The sequence below is a fragment of the Podarcis vaucheri genome (genome assembly GCF_965113315.1).
Source record: "Podarcis vaucheri genome assembly, chromosome: 2".
Taxonomy (NCBI): domain Eukaryota; kingdom Metazoa; phylum Chordata; class Lepidosauria; order Squamata; family Lacertidae; genus Podarcis; species Podarcis vaucheri.
Window position 1 is genome coordinate 129990245 of NC_138760.1, and position 18653 is coordinate 130008897.

Consider the following 18653-nt stretch of genomic DNA (forward strand, 5'->3'; position numbering starts at 1 on the left):
GCTGCCCTAAAACAGGATGGCAGGTTGAGAGGAGTTCCCTACCAGGACAGACTTTGCTTGTGTGCTCAAGATATCGATTCCACAAAACATATTTTGTTGCATTGTGCAAAATATGAGCAAGCCAGGGCTGAACTGATACTACCCTTGCTGGTACCTTTCCCAGGAAAATCAGAGGCTCACTATGTCAGGTTCCTATTGGAAGACCGGAGAAATGCTAGAACATTAGCAGTGGCAAAGTTTCTATCGGTGGTTGCAAGAACAAATAATCCCTATATTCTGAACAAAATGCTTGTTTAACATGGAGGTAGGCTGTATGAATTGTGTATTGCTTTGTAACGATTTGTTGGGTCTCTGGACTGTAATAAAGATTGATGATGATATTTTGTCCCAGCCTTCTAGTTCCAAAACTTCAGTATCTTTTAGTAACATCCACTCTTTCATCCAACTCCAGCACGCTGCTTCAAAATATCTTCTTAAATCTAGGACTGCAAATGCCCCCGTTTCTTTTGGCCCCATCATTATTTCTGATTTTATTCTGGTTTTCTTCCCTTGCCATATACAATTGGCAAGGTCTCTTTGCCAGCTTTTAAAATATTTTGTCCCAATTATTATTGGGATACTTTAAAATAAAAATAGGATTATCTTTCTGTGTGAACGTAAACAAATATCCTTGGAAACTCTGGCAGAAGTTGAACAAACAAGAAAGATTTATTTTACAGAACAAAGTTGAAAAAAGCAAAGGACGTGTCATGAGATAGATAATGTTCTTTCAGGAAACAGTAAACCTATTAATAAATTGTACTAAATTTAGTGTGTGTTACATGCTTGTAAACAAAGTAGTAAATGCACAGCTTTTTTAAACTTCTGTTGCTTTTTTAAAGTTATTCCTCTTCGATGTTACAGGTGTCTAGAGAGGATTGCCAATGCTGAGCTTATTTCCAGTTATTTCACTTCAGCTCCTTAATTTAGCTGTTGCAGCTTAATATTTTGATTCTTAAACAAGGTGGTACTTTCTGTCAGTTTCCACGCTCCTGAGGTACTTCTGACAGTATAGAAGACCCAGGGGGTCACCACACCCTTCATAACTGGTTTGGGATTCTTCTCTTTCTAGAAGATCTTTCCCTTCCTGACTTAAATGAGATCCAAGTAGACAGTATCCTCACAGCTTCTACTTCTACTACCGAAGCTGATGGAAGGCACTCCGGGCCACCGAGGCCGCCTGAGCCTCGAGCGACAGCAAAGGCTCCAGGAGTACCCCCAAGCTGTGAACCTGCTCCTTCGGAGGAAAGGTGACCCCGTGAAGAGCAGGTGGCCTAGGGAACCACCCACTAACAGTGCCTCGGTCTTATCTGGATTGAGCTCAAGTTTGTTGGCTCTCTCCAGTCCATTATCGAGGCAAGACACTGGTCCAGCACTTCCACTGCATCACCTGCAGATGTAAAGGAGAAACAGAGCTGAGTGTCATCAGCATACTGCTGACAACGTACTCCAAACCTCCAGATAACCCCACCCAGCAGTTTCATGTAGATGTTTAACAACCTGGGGGATAGGCTTGAGCCCTGCGGAACCCCACATTGAAGGTTCCATGGGGCTGAAAATCACTCCCCATGTACCACCTGGCTTACTTCTCAGCAGATGTGCCAACTTGAAAAAAAATAATAGGAGGGCCCAGGCAATCACTGTCCAGCAGAATTGATCATATGATGCCGTGCACACACACTATCTGAATGGCAGTGCCGGTTTGGGGGTGCCAGGACCCCACAAATATTTTGTTGGCAAAGCCGATCAGCCCCTAGGAGTTGGCTCTTGTGCGTCAGAACCGCAAAGGGCTGGGCTGCAGATTCTTCCACCCGGATCTCTGCAACTGCTGAGAAGAGTTGAGTGCTGACTATTCCTGGCTCCCTGGAGCAGTCCTTGTTTCTGCTAATAAAGAGTTAGCTTCACATGCTCTCTGTGATTTTTGCTGGCTGCCTCTAGGATTCCATGAATCCAAACTCCCTGGAGGAAGGGGGAGCAGTGGGAATAGGACCCCCACTGCTTTACTTCAATCAGATACCTGAGCAGGAGGAAGATGCCAAGGCAGCTCTAGAGCCCCTCCAGGAAATTCTCTGTCAGCGCCCCCAACCGCCCCCTGGCAATGCTTGGCTGGACTTCCCTCCCCCCACCCTCTTCCTCCCAGGCTAATGGATGAGATGATGCCACACACCCCTCACCATTTTAATGTCAATCAACTTTTTTTTGGGGGGGGACAACGGGACCTTGGCCCCTAGGAGTTGGCTCCTGTGCCTCTTTCCACCCCCTCCCTGGGGAGTCAACCCTGAGGGCCCTCTTTGCCGATGGGGACCCACATCTGAAGGAAAAGGGAGGTCGGGGTTCGAATCCCCACGACGGGGTGAGCTCCCGTTGCTCTGTCCCAGCTTCTGCCAACCTAGCGGTTCAAAAACATACCAGTACAAGCAGTTGTGGCATTTCTGTGCACTCTGGTTTTCACCAATGTACCCCATTGCGCCAGAAGCGGTTTAGTCCTGCTGGCCACGTGACCCGGAAAAGCTGTCTGTGGACAAACGCCAGCCCCCTCGGCCTGACAGCGGAGACGAGCGCCCCAACCCCACAGTCGCCTTTGACTGGATGTAACCGTCCAGGGGTCCTTTACCTTTTGAATATCCCAGTGTTATTGTGAATGGGGGGAGGGTAATCTCCTGGGGAGGAGGGGCTTCATCCTGCCAGGCAAGCCCTGCAGGTGTTCGGTTCCCGCTTTGCAGCTGGATTGCATAGATCTGGGGCCCAGTAAGGGCCCTTTTTGGGGCACCCTCCCTTCCCCATCACTGCATCTTCATCTCTTTGTCTTCTCTGCCCATCCACCTCCCTTGCTTGCTCCTCCGGGAGTCTATTTCTGCAAGTCAGGCGGGGGGCCCACCCCCCTATGATGGGGGGGGCAGTTCTTCCCTGTTCAGTTCTTCCTGTACTGGATCATCAGGGATCCTGCACCTCAGCCCACAAGGCCCCTTTTCTGCAAGGTGGTTCTTTGGCCACTTCTTCCCTGACTCTGGTTTGCAGAAAGCTGCGAAATCTGCACATGCCCAGAGTATGGAGGATTTTCAAAACTGTGGTTATGTTTGGTGTGGGGGAAGAAAGGGGGGGGGGAAGCTGTTTGCGGACAAAGGTCCAAGGGTCCTTCACCTTCGCTTTCCTTTGGTGGGCATCGCATTGCAGTTTCCCCAAAGGGGCCCCTGGGGGTGCAGGGCAGGGGAGCATCTCTTGGCCCCCCAGGAAAAGAGAAACGCGTGGGGGGGGGGGAGACTTCCAAGGAAACCCTGCAGTTCCCCAACTTCGCAGCCGGATCCCTCGTACCCTGCCTGTGGGTCCCAGGGAAGGCGCTTCCAGGAAAGGCGCTTTAACATTCAATTATTGAGTCATTTCAAAGTAGGGATCCAGATGCACACGGCAGAATGGTAACGGGGAACCCCCACCTCCCTTGTAGTCAGTGTGCATAAGATGGGGGGCGGGCCTTGATGCAGAGTCCTTGGCCCAGATGGAGAAGGGAGGGCAGCCCCTAGAGCGCAGAAGCAGGCAGGGAGGGGGAGGGAGGGAGGGGCGGTCTGGGTGCCCTCGGCTTTGTTGTTGTTGTTTAGTCGTTTAGTCGTGTCCGACTCTCCATGACCCCCTGGACCAGAGCACGCCAGGCACTTCTGTCCTCCACTGCCTCCCGCAGTTTGATCAAACTCATGCAAGTGGCTTCAAGAACACCATCCAACCATCTCATTCTCTGTCGTCCCCTTCTCCTTGCGCCCTCCATCTTTCCCAACATCAGGGTCTTTTCCAGGGAGTCCTCTCTTCTCCTGAGGTGGCCAAAGTATTGGAGCCTCAGCTTCACGATCTGTCCTTCCAGTGAGCGCTCAGGGCTGATTTCCTTCAGAATGGAGAGGTTTGATCTTCTTGCAGACCATGGGACTCTCAAGAGTCTCCTCCAGCACCATAATTCAAAAGCATCAATTCTTCGGCGATCAGCCTTCTTTATGGTCCAGCTCTCACTTCCATACATCACAAGCCCTCGGCTTGCCAAGGGTTAAAAGGAGCTGAGCTGGATTCCTAGAGAGGACAGGAAGGGGAGGGCGGGGGAGGGCAAGGTCCTCCCCAGCAGAAGCCCCTCCCTGTCCAGTCCCTTCCTGCGAGCGAAGAGGAGGCTGCTTTGTTCTCTCTGCTTTGCAAAAACTTCCTCGGTGCCCCTCCTGGAACCCGGTGAGTCTCTTCTCTCTTCCCCCTTGGGGTGCAGCGGGGAGAAGGGGGTCCCAGGGCTGCAAGGGAGGAGGCAAGCCCCCCCGTCCAGCTCATGCATGGGGGGGGGAGACCCCCAAAGTCAGGGAGCAGAGGGTCCTGCCCCCAGTTCCTCTCTGCCAGGCCAGGGAGGGGCTGAGTGTCCAGCAGGTCTGCGACTCTGTTCTTCCTTTGGATCAAGATGCTGCCTTCCTTGTTGGGGAGGGGTCCTTTTTGGGGCAACAAAAGGGGGGCATGCAAATAAGCCCCCTTCAGACTGAGGGGAAAGTCGCATTTCATAACACAGAGAAGCATCCATGGAATCCGAGGAAGGAGACGCCCTGTGGAGTGGGGAGATACAGCCCCCCCCCCAAGTGTGGAGACTGGAGGGGAGACCCTCTCCCACCAGCTACCCAAATACAATTCCCAGAGTTCCCTGGCAAGAAGGGTGGATTGGTGACCACTCTGGGAATTGCAGTCTTTGCGCAGCAGGGCTGAAGCTGTCTCCTTGCAACTCTCAGGGTCCTGAACCAATTCTGGCTCCCAGGATTCTTGGGGGGAGTCCCCAGGGCCGGGTGAGATCTGGTTTCCAACCTTGTTAAACATCTGCCCCCTCCCAGCTGAGCCATAATAAAACATCCCGATACAGGGCTGCCTTCAGATGTCCCCTAAAGGTTGTGTGGTTCTTTCATTTCCTTGACATCTGATGGGAGTGTGTTCCACAGGGAGGGGGCCACTACCAAGAAGGCCCTCAGCCTGCTCCCTGTAACTTCTCTTCTTGCACTGAGGGAACCACCAGAAGGCCCTTGGTGCTGGATCTCAGTGTTCAGGCTGAACGATGGGGGTGGAGATGCTCCTTCGGGTATCCTAGGCCAAGGCCGTTGAGGGTTTTAAATGTCAGCATCAACACTTTGAATTCTGCTTGGAAACATACTGGGAACCAATGTAGTTCCTTTAGGAGCGGTCTTACATGGTTCCAGCAGCCACTCCCAGTCACCAGTCTAGCCTCCGCATTCTGCAGAACACTAAGTGAATGACACAGAAGTTGCTGCAGACTAAAGTTAGAAAAGCTTTAATTGCTACAAATGGTATAAGGAAACATGATATGGAATTAAGGGAAATGATGGTGTTGACCTGGAGTGGTTACAAAATTTCTGGTCTCTCCCCGAGTGCCACGGGCCCTGCTCCAAAGAGAGCTTCTCTAAAGAAAGCACACCCAAAAATCACTCCATTTTGCGTGAATAAGGAAAATGAGGAGGTGGCTAAGAAACAGCAGGAGCCAGATCCTATTCCCAGCCTTCTAGGGTCTCTCAGCAGCTCTAATGCGGAGCAGAAAGAGGTTTGGGGCCCAGCCAGCTCAACTGCTAAGGCATCTCTTGCACTGAGATGTGGGGGCACCTACATGTAATAGCTACTCGGCTGTATTCTGCCCATGCTCTGGGGCTGCAGTTTTCAGGCTTGGGGACAGGATGGTGCCTGGTTTTTGCACCAAGTTCTATCCATAAGCCCCACTGAGTTCAATGGGGTCCACTCTCAGGTCACTAGTGTGCAGACCATGCCATCCTTATGAAGTTTGGTGAGGTGCCAACAGATTAAATGGGAATCACTGGAGATGTTGCAAATGGGGTTTCTGTTGGGAAGGGGCTGCCCCATTTGTGCTTCTCCAGGAGCAGAGGAATATCTAGGGCAGGAGAATTCCTGCAGGGCCTCTGAGGCTCCCTTTGTTTCTTCCTCTCTCCCAGGACCCTGCAGTTTGTGGTGTCTTGTCGACTCCTCAGGAAGAATGAAAGAGACTGAATCTGTAAACCTAGCAAGGATGGAAGGGGGAAGATGGACAGTTGACCTGGTCAGGTTGTCTCCTGCATCCCTCCTCACAGCCTCTGAGCGTTCCCTCCCAGGGACCTCCGAGGGATCTGGTGAGTCCCAGGGGAGGGGAGATGGGGACATGGATGGATGGGGCTGGAGAGGTACTGGAGCTTGCTCATTTTGGGGGTGGGATGAGGCAGGCAGGTGGATGGAGTTTGAGAAGGTGAGCACCTTTTTGGGCTCCTCCATCTGCCTTCCAGCGCCTTTGACATCTGCAGGCAATTTGAGCCAGGAATACGTCACAGCTCCCTGGCCACCGCGATGTATTGGCGCCAGTACTGGGCTCTGAATGCCCTACCAATGTCGGAGAACTCACTGATCCATTGCGCAGCACTAGAAGCCATGATTCTTTAAATTACCTGATCCTAATTTCAGGACTGATTGCCGATGGGGCCTCTGTGTTTTGCCTTTTTCTTTTCTTTTAGGAATAACTTTTCCTTTTCTTTTAAAAACAAGGATCATATAAGACTAATATATGATACAAATATGTAGACTAAATAAATTTGCTGGAATAACATGTCGTTCCCCGTTGGTGATCAGTATATGAGTTCTGGGTTCATGAATTGGTATAAATTGAAACAAAAAAGGGTAAACAGCGGAGAACAGAGAACATTCAACATCGCATAGCCGAATTCCTAGTCAGAAGCTCTTGTGACTGTCGTGCTTAGATTAAGTGTGAGTAATAGTCATTTTCCATCTTCTGTTACCAATTAAACTATACGGAGTTGGTCTCCTCATGAAAATGAGAAGAGATTCAAAGTGAAGAAAGATATTTAGAAAAAAGTTTAAATTTAGACCAAATTTAGATTGAGGCAACAGCTGATGGGGAGTGTGCAGGTGAAGATGTTCCTGCTTGTTTCAGAGGAGGCACGGACGTTGCTGGATCCTGACAAGAGAGCTTTTCGTAAGGTAGTCAAGAAGGAGAATTGTGGGATCATGGACCCTCTCGTTAAAATTCCCTGTTAGATCATAACATCAATTTTGAAATTCCATGCATAGCTCTATTTCAGGGGTGGCCAACTTCCAAGAGACTGCGATCTACTCACAGAATTAAAAACTTGGAGTGATCTACCCCTATTTTGAGGGGTTCAGGTCAAAGTTGTTGAGCTTTTATTAGCAACTCACCAAAGGAGCGCTGGGGGGAAAACAGCCTCCAACCTCGGTTTGTAAGCTCTGTCTTCCATTCTCCAACAATGGAGGGAGGATCCGGGAGGGGGTCAGCGATTGACTGCGATTGACCAAAACCTCGCAGGGATCTACCAGTACCACTGGGCCGGTAAGATACAATCTAAGTCAAATCCCTTGTGAATACACAGTGGAAGTGAGGAACAGGTTTAAGGATTTAGATTTGGTGGTCAGAGTGCCTGAAGAACTATGAATGGAGGCTTGTAACATTATACAGGAGGCAGCAACGAAAACCATCCCAATGAAAAGGAAATGCAAGAAAGCAAAGTGGCTGTCCAACGAGGCCTTACAAATAGCGGGGGAGAGAAGGCAAGCAAAATGCGAGGGAGATAGTGAAAGATACAGGAAATTGAATGCAGATTTCCAAAAAATAGCAAGGAGAGACAAGAAAGCCTTCTTAAACGAGCAATGCAAACAAATAGAGGAAAACAACAGAATGGGAAGAACCAGAGATCTGTTCAAGAAAATTGGAGATATGAAAGGAACATTTCGTACAAAGATTACCATAATAAAGGACAAAAGTGGTAAGGACCTAACAGAAGCAGAAGACATCAAGAAGAGGTGGCAAGAATACACAGAGGAATTATACCAGAATGACGTGGATGTCTTGTACACCCCAGGTAGTGTGGTTGCTGACCTTGAGCCAGACATCCTGGAGAGTGAAGTCAAATGGGCCTTAGAAAGCACTGCAAATAACAAGGCCAGTGGAAGTGATGCTATTCCAGCTGAACTATTTAAAATTTTAAAAGATGATGCTGTTAAGGTGCTACACTCAATATGCCAGCAAGTTTGGAAAACTCAGCAGTGGCCAGAGGATTGGAGAAGATCAGTCTACATCCCAATCCCAAAGAAGGGCAGTGCCAAAGAATGCTCCAACTTCCGCACAATTTCACTCATTTCACACGCTAGCAAGGTTATGCTTAAAATTCTACAAGGAAGGCTCAAGCAGTATGTGGACCGAGAACTCCCAGAAGTGCAAGCTGGATTTAGAAGAGGCAGAGGAACCAGAGACCAAATTGCAAACATGCGCTGGATTATGGAGAAAGCTACAGAGTTCCAGAAAGACATCTACTTCTGCTTCATTGACTATGCAAAAGCCTTTGACTGTGTCAACCACAGTAAACTATGGCAAGCTCTTAAAGAAATGAGAGTGTCTGATCACCTCATCTGTCTCCTGAGAAATCTCTATGTGGGACAAGAAGCTACAGTTAGAACTGGATATGGAACAACTGATTGGTTCAAAATTGGGAAAGGAGTACGACAAGGCTGTATATTGTCTCCCTGATTATTTAACTTATATGCAGAATTCATCATGCGATAGGCTGGGCTGGATGAATCCGAAGCCGGAATTAACATTGCCGGAAGAAATATCAACAACCTCAGATATGCAGATGACACAACCTTGATGGCAGAAAGTGAGGAGGAATTAAAGAACCTTTTATTGAGGGTGAAAGAGGAGAGCGCAAAATATGGTCTGAAGCTCAACATCAAAAAAACGAAGATCATGGCCACTGGTCCCATCACCTCCTGGCAAATAGAAGGAGAAGAAATGGAGGCAGTGAGAGATTTTACTTTCTTGGGCTCCATGATCACTGCAGATGGTGACAGCAGCCACGAAATTAAGAGACGCCTGCTTCTTGGGAGGAAAGCAATGACAAACCTAGACAGCATCTTAAAAAGTAGATACATTACCTTGCCAACAAAGGTCTGTATAGTAAAAGCTATGGTTTTTCCAGTAGTGATGTATGGAAGTGAGAGCTGGACCATCAAGAAGGCTGATCGCCGAAGAATTGATGCTTTTGAATTATGGTGCTGGAGGTGACTCTTGAGAGTCCCATGGACTGCAAGAAGATCAAACCTATCCATTCTTAAGGAAATCAGCCCTGAGTGCTCACTGGAAGGACAGACCGTGAAGCTGAGGCTCCAATACTTTGGCCACCTCATGAGAAGAGAAGACTCCCTGGAAAAGACCCTGATATTGGGAAAGATGGAGGGTACAAGGAGAAGGGGACGACAGAGGACGAGATGGTTGGATAGTGTCTTCGAAGCTACAAACATGAGTCTGACCAAACTGCGGGAGGCAGTGGAAGACAGAAGTGCCTGGCATGCTCTGGTCCATGGGGTCACGAAGAGTTGGACACGACTAAACGACTAAACAACAACAACAACAATAGTCATTTTCCATCTTATGTTACCAATTAAACTATCCTTATTTTTTGCTCTATTGGACACACTTTTTCCCCTAAGGAAATGAAGAGGAAATGTTTGTGCGTCCTATGGAGTGAATGCAGGCTTTCGCTGAAGCCTGGAGGGCGATAGGGGTCGGTGCGCAGCGGGGGTTGGCGCTGCACACCCCAGGCTTCAGGCTGCTATCTGCAAGCCTTCGGAGCCCGGCGGGAACTCCCACCGCGCTCAAAAGGCTTGTGGATAGCTGCCTGTTCTGGGGTCAGGGGAAGCTCGGCCTTCCCCTGCCCCGGCCCCGCAGTTAAAAACGAAGCCAAGAGAGCTAGCGGGATCCATCCCGCTCGCTGTCTTGGCTTCGGCCAAAGCCGCCCGCAGCCTCTCCCTGCTGGTGAGTTTGCGTGCGACTAAAGAGGAAGCCAAGACAGCCAGCGGGATGGATCCCGCTCGCTATCTTGGCTTCTTTGCTCTTTGGGGCTGGGAGGGGGGAATAATTTTTTTCCCTTTATTTCCCCCCTAAAGACTAGGTGTGCCCTATGGTCCGGTGCACCCTATGGAGCTAAAAATACGGTATACAGAGTTGGTCTCCTCATGAAAATGAGAGGAGATTCAAAGTGAAGTAAGAGATTTAGAAAAAAGCTTTAAATTTAGACCAAATTTAGATTGAGGCAACAGCTGATGGGGAGTGTGCAGGTGAAGATGTTCCTGCTTGTTTCAGAGGAGGCAGGGACGTTGCTGCATCCTGACAAGAGAGCTTTTTGTAAGGAAGTCAAGAAGGAGAATTGAGGGATCATGGACCCTCTCATTAAAATTCCCTGTTAGGTCATAGCATCAATTTTGAAATTCCATGCCTACCTCTATTTCAGGGGTGGCCAGCTTCCAAGAGACTGCGATCTACTCACAGAATTAAAAACTGGGAGTGATATACCCCTGTTTTGTAGGGGTTCAGGTCAAAGTTGTTGAGCTTTTATTAGCAACTCACCAAAGGAGCGCTGGGGGGAAAACAGCCTCCAGCCTTGGTTTGTAAGCTCTGTCTTCCATTCTCCAACAATGGAGGGAGGATCCGGGAGGGGGCCAGCGATTGACTGTGATTGACCAAAACCTCGCAGGGATCTACCAGTAGATCGTGATCGACCTGTTGGACATCCCTGCTCTATTTGATGAACCTCCACTATTTGGAAGGAGACCAACAGCATCTGGGAGTCTAACATCCACACCGTGAGCCCTGAATGGAGGGATATCTTTTTTTAAATAATAAATTTTATTAAGATTTTAAAGGTTATATAAAAAAAACAAAAACAAAAAACACCCCAAATTAAACAAAGAAAAGAAAACAAAACAATGCCTAAAAGCAAGTCCCATAAAAAAAGAAATAAGAAAAGAAAACAAACAAAAGAGAAAAAAGATACATACAATTAAAAAAGAACAAGTCAAACCTTTACATAACTTTCTTTCCTTAGCTTATTTCCTTGACCTCCTCACACCTCCCTTTTTTGTATTCTAGTTCAATTAGATATTTCAGCAAATCCTTCATCTTTGTTTTTATCCTAATAATTTATCTTAATATACTGTAATTTTACATTCTCTTCTTTCACCAATTAACAATCCATTTTTACTTTATTTAATCTTATTTCTCATTAAAACTAATATATTTGAACTTAATCTCTTAAGACATTTCCCCTAGGGTCATAAAATTTCATTCCACGATTTTTCCATCCCTCATTAAATTTTTTAAAGTCTCCATATATACATTTTAAATTCCCAATCTTCTTCCACCGTCTCCTCTCCCTGGTCTCGGCCCCTGCCATCACTTCCATCAACCCTCAACAGTCCATCAACCTGGAGATCTTATATCCGAGGCTCTTAACTCTTCTTCACGTCCCTTCTGCCGATCTTCTTGATAATCTTTGATACTAAAAAGCAGATCTCGGGGAAGCTCCAAACCAACAATACTTTTATTCCTTCTTAACAAGTCAGCCAGGTTTCCATGGTTAAAGCTAGGGCCCATAAAGGATTCCAAATCTTGTTTCACAATTCCTCCAAATCCAAAGGCCCCAAAAGCTCCAATCTCCTCCTGGCCCAAGTCCATATCCCAAAAGTCAATTGATCCCTGCATAAGGGGATCTCTCCAACTTTCCTTTTCCAGACCAGGCCAGGCTCCCATCTTCATAATCTGGCTTTTTCTAGTTACAGTCATATAGGGCCTCAACTTGTAATCCTCCATTTGCATCTGTAAGGTTGAGGCTCCCCCTTGTATTGCTTTATATTCAACAACAACAACAACTTTCTCCTTCTCAGATTCATCCATTTGTTCAATTAGAATAGATTCCTGTGCCAGATTCTGGTCAACTTCTGTGCTGATGCCCACTTTTGTTCCCAGGATATCAATATTAGTAGCCATGACATCTATCCGTTTATGCAGCTTTCCCAACAAATAAATTGTCTTATTCAATACAGACACTACGTCTTCCTTAGCCGACATTCTTGAGATGTTCAAGGTCAAAACCTGGTTTCCCACAGTCTTTATCTTAAAGCCAAAGTCTCCAGCTGTACTTTTGTAACAATATCCCAAAACTCCCTCTAGAGGAAGACAGTCTCCATTTGTATCAATCCTTTCCAGCACAATTCCAAAAGTAAAATAGTAAAAGTTTTCAGTTACCTTTTCTTCTTTATGGCGCAGAAGCGGACGATGGAAACAATGTCTTCTTTTATGGCTAGCTGTCAAATTTATCCTGTTCACCGTCAAAGGACTTTTGCAAACCGTTCCCAGGTTCAGAGACGTGGTGATTCAATTTTTGATTTTTCACTTTCTCCTGCAGGTTCACTTGGTCAAAATTCCCCCCCCCTCTTCTCCTGCTTCCAAGGGGGTTAAGTAGTTTCGATCAGTGGGGTTTTAATCCTTTACATGAGACTTTCCAAGACCTTAGTTAACGACTACTTTGCTTCAGTCTGTTTACAGAAAGGGAAGGTGGACTTCCTGTTTGAACCTTCCCTGTTCAGTGCCAAATTAAATTATTTAAAAGTCCAATTTTCTGTTCTACTCAGGGGTTGTTGTTTAAAATCCAATTGTCCACAGGAAAAAAGTCAGTGCTCTCCGACAGCAGCAATGCGGCTTCACTCCATGAAAGAAGCGGTCGATTAAAAGCATGGCGCTGCTCACCCCACGTCGCTCCGGATTCCCGATACCGGGTCTCCCCGCGATTAGGGGGGCGCAAAAGGTGCCAGCCAAATCCCAAGTTCACAGGCTTCTTCCACTTGTGATTTCTGAGGGTCTCCGCCTTCGCCGTGGTGGTCAGACCCTGTTTTTCACCGAGCAAGTTCCTCCCGATCGGAGGAGATCCGCCATTGCCGGAGGCTCTAACCCGGAAGTCAACTGTTTGTGAATATTCTTTGTCTGGTCATGCCTTTTTAAACAATGACCAGGCTTGGCTGGACCACCCAAGTCTTCTTAAATTTGGGCTTAAGAGTTTTTAGGGAAGTTGAAGTAACTTCTGTCAGGTTTGTTGTTTTGGCTTCTGTTTGCATTTGATTGACCAAAGAGATGACTGACCTTGCATATGGGTGGATTCCAGGATTGAGCCAAATCAAATCTATCCCAGATAAAAGCCAAGCAATATGTCAGTTAATATCAGCCAACAAAGGCAGTGAAAACTCTTGTAAGGCTTCACATCTAACTTCAGTCCTTCCTTTATCACAAACATTCATTAACTTTGTTCAATAATGGATGTGAACCACGTTCCCTTCGCTCTGAGTGGCGTTGGGGTCCGGGGCAGCAATGCAGAGTTAGCACGACTTACCCTAACATGGCTGGGACGCGGGTGGCGCTGTGGGCTAAAGCCTCAGCGCCTAGGGCTTGCCGATCGAAAGGTCGGCGGTTCGAATCCCCGCGGCGGGGTGCGCTCCCGTTGCTCGGTCCCAGCGCCTGCCAACCTAGCAGTTCGAAAGCACCCTCGGGTGCAAGTAGATAAATAGGTACCGCTTACCAGCGGGAAGGTAAACGGCGTTCCGTGTGCGGCTCTGGCTCGCCAGAGCAGCGTTGTCACGCTGGCCACGTGACCCGGAAGTGTCTGCGGACAGCGCTGGCCCCCGGCCAATAGATGTGAGATGGGCGCACAAACCCCAGAGTCTGTCAAGACTGGCCCGTTCGGGCAGGGGTACCTTTACCTTTACCTTTACCTTACCCTAACATGGCAGTGCATTGCTGGGGGAGGGGTCAGGTGGTGGGTTTGATGGTTCTGTGTCATCTGTGCCCCGGTCACAGTATGCTGGCAGTGTGGCCCATTGGTTTCAAGAGAGTCAGGCACCCCTCAGGCGTGCTCAAATGTTGGGGGATTGAAGATGCCACACATCTACAATGCCGTTAAGTTAGACTTCAAGGCTGTCCTCTTGAGGCTGAAACGGAGCACTCTCAAGTCTCTTAGTGAGTTGGGGGGGACGGGGAACACTGTTCAATAATCTGGAGCTCCATTTCTTCCTGAGGCGATAATTATCTTCTCTCTTCATTGCAGAAGGTGATGAATGGGAAGGGAAGAACAAGGGGGACCACAACAGAATCCACATATCGGAGAAATCAAATAAATATTCAGAGTATGGAGAGTACATCGGCCAGAGCTCCCAGTCCACCTCCCATCAACAAAAGAGCTTCATTCGGAGGGATAGCCTCACTTCACAGGAAAGAATTCATAGAGGAGAGAAATTGTATCACTGCAGAGAATGTGGAAAGAGCTTCAGTCGAAAGGATCATCTCACTTCCCATCAAAGAATTCATACGGGGGAGAAACCCTATCAGTGCCTGGAATGTGAAATGAGCTTCAGTCACAGGCAGAGTCTCACTTCCCATCAAAGAATTCATACAGGGGAGAAACCCTTTCAGTGCCTGGAATGTGGGAAGAGTTTCAGTTGCAGCTCAAATCTCACTTGCCATCAAAGAATTCATTCAAGGGAGAAATCTTTTCAGTGCGTGGAATGTGAAAAGAGCTTCAGTCACAGGCAGAGTCTCACTTCCCATCAAAGAATTCATACAGGGGAGAAACCCTTTCAGTGCCTGGAATGTGGGAAGAGTTTCAGTTGCAGCTCAAATCTCACTTGCCATAAAAGAATTCATTCAGGGGAGAAATCTTTTCAGTGCATGGAATGTGGAAAGAGCTTCAATCAGAGGCAGGGTCTCACTTCCCATCAAAGAATTCATACAGGGAAGAAACCCTTTCAGTGCTTCGAATGTGGGAAGAGCTTCAGTTGCAGCTCAAATCTCAATTGCCATCAAATAATTCATTCAAGGGAGAAACCCTATCAGTGCTTGGAATGTGGGAAGAGCTTCAGTCGAAAGGACAGTCTCACTTTGCATCAAAACGTTCATACAGTAGAGAAACCCCATCAGTGCTTGGAATGTGGGAAGAGCTTCAGTCAAAAGTCTAAGCTCACTTTGCATCAAAAAGTTCATACAGGGGAGAAACCCTATAAGTGCTTGGAATGTGGGAAGACCTTCAGTCGAAAGGACAATCTCACTTTGCATCAAAGTATTCATGCAGGGGAGAAACCCCATCAGTGCTTGGAATGTGGGAAGAGCTTCAGTCAAAAGTCCAAGCTCACTTTGCATCGAAATGTTCATACAGGGGAGAAACCCTATAAATGCTTGGAATGTGGGAAGACCTTCAGTCGAAAGGACAATCTCACTTTGCATCAAAGAATTCATACAGGGGAGAAACCCCATCAGTGCTTGGAATGTGGGAAGAGCTTCAGTCACAGTCAGAGTCTATCTTCCCATCAAAAAATTCATACAGGAGAGAAACCCTATAAGTGCTTCGAATGTGGGAAGAGCTTCAGTGAAAGCAGCAGACTCACTTTGCATCAAAGAATTCATACAGGGCAGAAACCCTATCAGTGCTTGGAATGTGGGAAAAGCTTCAGTCGAAGCTCCCATCTCATAATCCATAAAAGAATCCATACAGGGGAGAAACCATATCAGTGCTTGGAATGTGGGAAGAGCTTCAGTCAACACCCCCATCTCATAATCCATAAAAGAATTCATACAGGAGAGAAACCACATCAGTGCTTGAATTGTGGAAAAAGCTTCAGTCACAGACAACATCTCACTTCCCATCAAAGAATTCATACAGGAGAGAAACCACATCAGTGCTTGGAATGCGGAAAGAGCTTCAGTCACAGATCATATCTCACTTCCCATCAAAGAATTCATACAGGGGAGAAACCATATCAGTGCTACGATTGTGGGAAGAGCTTCAGTCACAGATCATATCTCACTTCCCATCAAAGAATTCATACAGGGGAGAAACCCTATCAGTGCTTGGAATGTGGGAAGAGCTTCAGTCACAGGCAGAGTCTCACTTCCCATCAAATAATTCATACAAGAGAGAAAACCTCTTAGTGTTTGGAATGTGGGAAGAGCTTCAGTCAGAGTGCCACTCTTATGGCCCACCAAATAATTCATACAGGGTTGAAAGCATATCAGCGCATGGAATGTGGATAAAATTTCACTTGTAAATAAGTCAATTCAAGAACTCACAGCAGGGTGAATAATAGAATGGTAGATTCGGAATCTAGTCCAACTCCCGCCAATGCAGAAAAAAACCTCATTTCAAGCATCCATGACAGATGGCCATCCAACTTCTTCTTAAATACCTCCAATGAAGGAGAGTCCACCCCCTTCTGAGGGAGTTGCTTTTCACTGCTGGCTCTTGCTATCAGAAAGTTCTTCCTTATCTTTAGGAGGAATCTCCTTTTGTGTTGCTTGAATCACCTCTTCAGATTCCTTCAAAACCTTGAGAAGGACTTCTGTATGTCTGAGAATGTCCAGGGGATTGGACCATGCTCTATATTCGGGGGGGAACCCATGGAGAGAAGTCCGATATAGGGCTTAAGTCGTCTAGGCATTGGTCAGATTGTCATAATTACAGACATACTTACTGGTTTGGACGGAAGTGATTCTTATTCCGGGGAAGTGGTGACTGTGAGATTACAGGCGCTCTCGCCAATATTGTCCAAACGTCCAGTAAAACTTTGACACAGCAGACCGAATGTTTACCCGCTGAGGTTGATGTATTGGGAGTTTAGGTTTAGGGCCGTGTGGTATTGCTTTATTGTATGTGGGGTCCCTATAAAGGGAACTTCTTCCTCAAGGTGGGAGGGAGACTGGTTAATTTACCATCAGTTGAATGTAACATTTAAGTCAGATTTTTTAAAACGGATTTGCAGAACAAAACTCACAGTTTGAAAGGGAGTTATGAAGCTCCAGGGTTAAAATATTATCTAAATGTTACTGGAGTGAGATACAAAGAATGAAATGATAAAATCATGAATGAGAAGCTGGGCCAGAGATGTAGGACAAAACATTGACTTTGCTTTATGGGAACAACTGTGGAAAGTAAATTTAAGATTTCCAGCTTCCTACATTCTAAGGGAAAACTTCATGAAGATGATGCAGAGGAGTCAATCAAGATCATCAAGGGTCTGAAACCAAGCCTTATGAAGAGGGCTTGAAGGAACTGGGGGGGGGTGTATCTATTTCAAGTGAAGTTTGCCGAAATCTATGCTTGCGACATGGGCTGTCATACGTCCAGATTTTCCCAGACATTTCAGCAATTTCCGCCCAGACACTGCTTACAATTCTGGATGTATGGCAACCATATCTGTATACAGTGGTACCTCGGTTTAAAAACAGCTTAGTTCCTGAACAGCTTTGAACTCGAATGCTGCAAACCTGGAAGTCAGTGTTCCAGTTTGCGAACTTTGCTTCGGAAGCCGAATGTGGTCCTGAGCTTCTGTTTCCACTGTTCCGCTGCTAATTTGCGTCCCCCCATTGTAATCAAAGCCTTCCATTTCCAATTGCAGTGTTCTGAGGTGATACTTGGAGCTTTTATTTGATGCTTTTGTTTTTGCTAAAAGTAATTGCGTTTTTATTTGGCTTTTTCATTTTTGTGACTGTGGCTTGTTCTCTGTTTTTGATTGATTGTGTGACTGCGGCAATGCATAAAAGCCCCCCATCCAAACAATGTCTATCATCAGTGCAGGTAAGAAAAAAAAATAATTTTAATTTTAATCTAAAGTACTGTCTTCTTTTTTTTATAGTACAGTACATTGATTATTGCTTTCATTTTATGGATCAGTGATCTCGTTAGATAGTAAAATTCATGTTAAGTTGCTGTTTTAGTTGTTTTTAAAATTCTGGAATTTATTAATCTGTTTTGCATTACTTTCTTTTTTAAAAAAAATTATTCAATTTTTTACATACATATATTCTTACAATTTTTAAATTTGCTGTACAATTTTTTCCTTTCCCTCCCCCCCCCATACCCATTGGAAGGGTTCAAACAATTATCCTCAGCCACGGGCATAGTTCTATACCATTTTAGAAAGAATTTTAATTTCAGTTCTCTGAATTTGCTTACTTAAATCTCATCTGTTCCTTTCATTATCCTTTCAACCGTTGCTTCGCTAACTTGTTCCTCCTTACTCCACATCTTTTGAATAAGTTGGGTTGTCTGTTTCTTATTTGTAATCATTCTCTTATAGATTTTACCTATCATTCCTTGTTTCGTTTTTTCCATTTGTTTGTATAGTTCCTCTATTGGCTCTTCTAAACTCCTATTTCCTGTTTCTTGGACTTTGGAAATTTTGTTGTATATTCCTCCAATTTTTAACCAGTATTGGTTACCTATATTCTCTGTTATTTCCTGCAATGACTTTAAGGACTCTCCTCTATACATACCTTTAACTATATGATATCCCTTAGCGTTTAGAATTTCCCACCATTTGGGATTATCTGTTACCTCATAAATACTTTCTAAGGGTGCACTTAGAGAAATCCTTTTTAAAAGGTTACATAATCTCAGCTCGTTACTAACAGTGAAGATACCAGGTAGCCTGACATCTGGCTGGTTGATAGGGGATCAAACACTTATTTCACTCATTGTAATACACATCAATCTCTGACTTTTGTCTTCTGGGTTTCTGGGGGTTTTCCGTTGTTATTCCATCTCTCACAGCTACAATAAAACTGCCATTAAAATTATGGACTGGTCATTTATTTGTCAGAGGGCAAAGGGGCAAATTTAGCTGGGGATCAAATACTCCCCCCCCCACTGTATCTTCATTACTTTAATACATACCGTATTTTTCGCTCCATAAGATGCACCTGACCATAAGGCGCA

The 18653-nt window shown here is 46.1% G+C and overlaps 1 protein-coding gene and 1 long non-coding RNA gene across 2 annotated transcripts in view; one reads left to right on the forward strand and one right to left on the reverse strand.

The window, feature by feature from the left end:
- The window catches only part of LOC309527453, a 50499-nt gene extending 31991 nt beyond the window's left edge, over window positions 1-18508 (reverse strand). The window contains exon 1 of the long non-coding RNA XR_014217233.1: window positions 16529-18508. This is a non-coding gene — a long non-coding RNA (uncharacterized lncRNA). The remainder of the gene's footprint in view (window positions 1-16528) is intronic.
- Window positions 4103-15282, forward strand: LOC309527563 (uncharacterized protein; the record flags this gene model as incomplete). The annotated part of the gene is made up of 4 exons (XM_082214390.1): window positions 4103-4239; window positions 5997-6170; window positions 13995-14442; window positions 15267-15282. The coding sequence occupies exons 2-4, from the start codon at window positions 6038-6040 to the stop codon at window positions 15280-15282; spliced, it is 597 nt and encodes a 198-aa protein (XP_082070516.1). The 5' UTR covers window positions 4103-4239; window positions 5997-6037.
- Window positions 18509-18653: the final 145 nt, after the last annotated feature.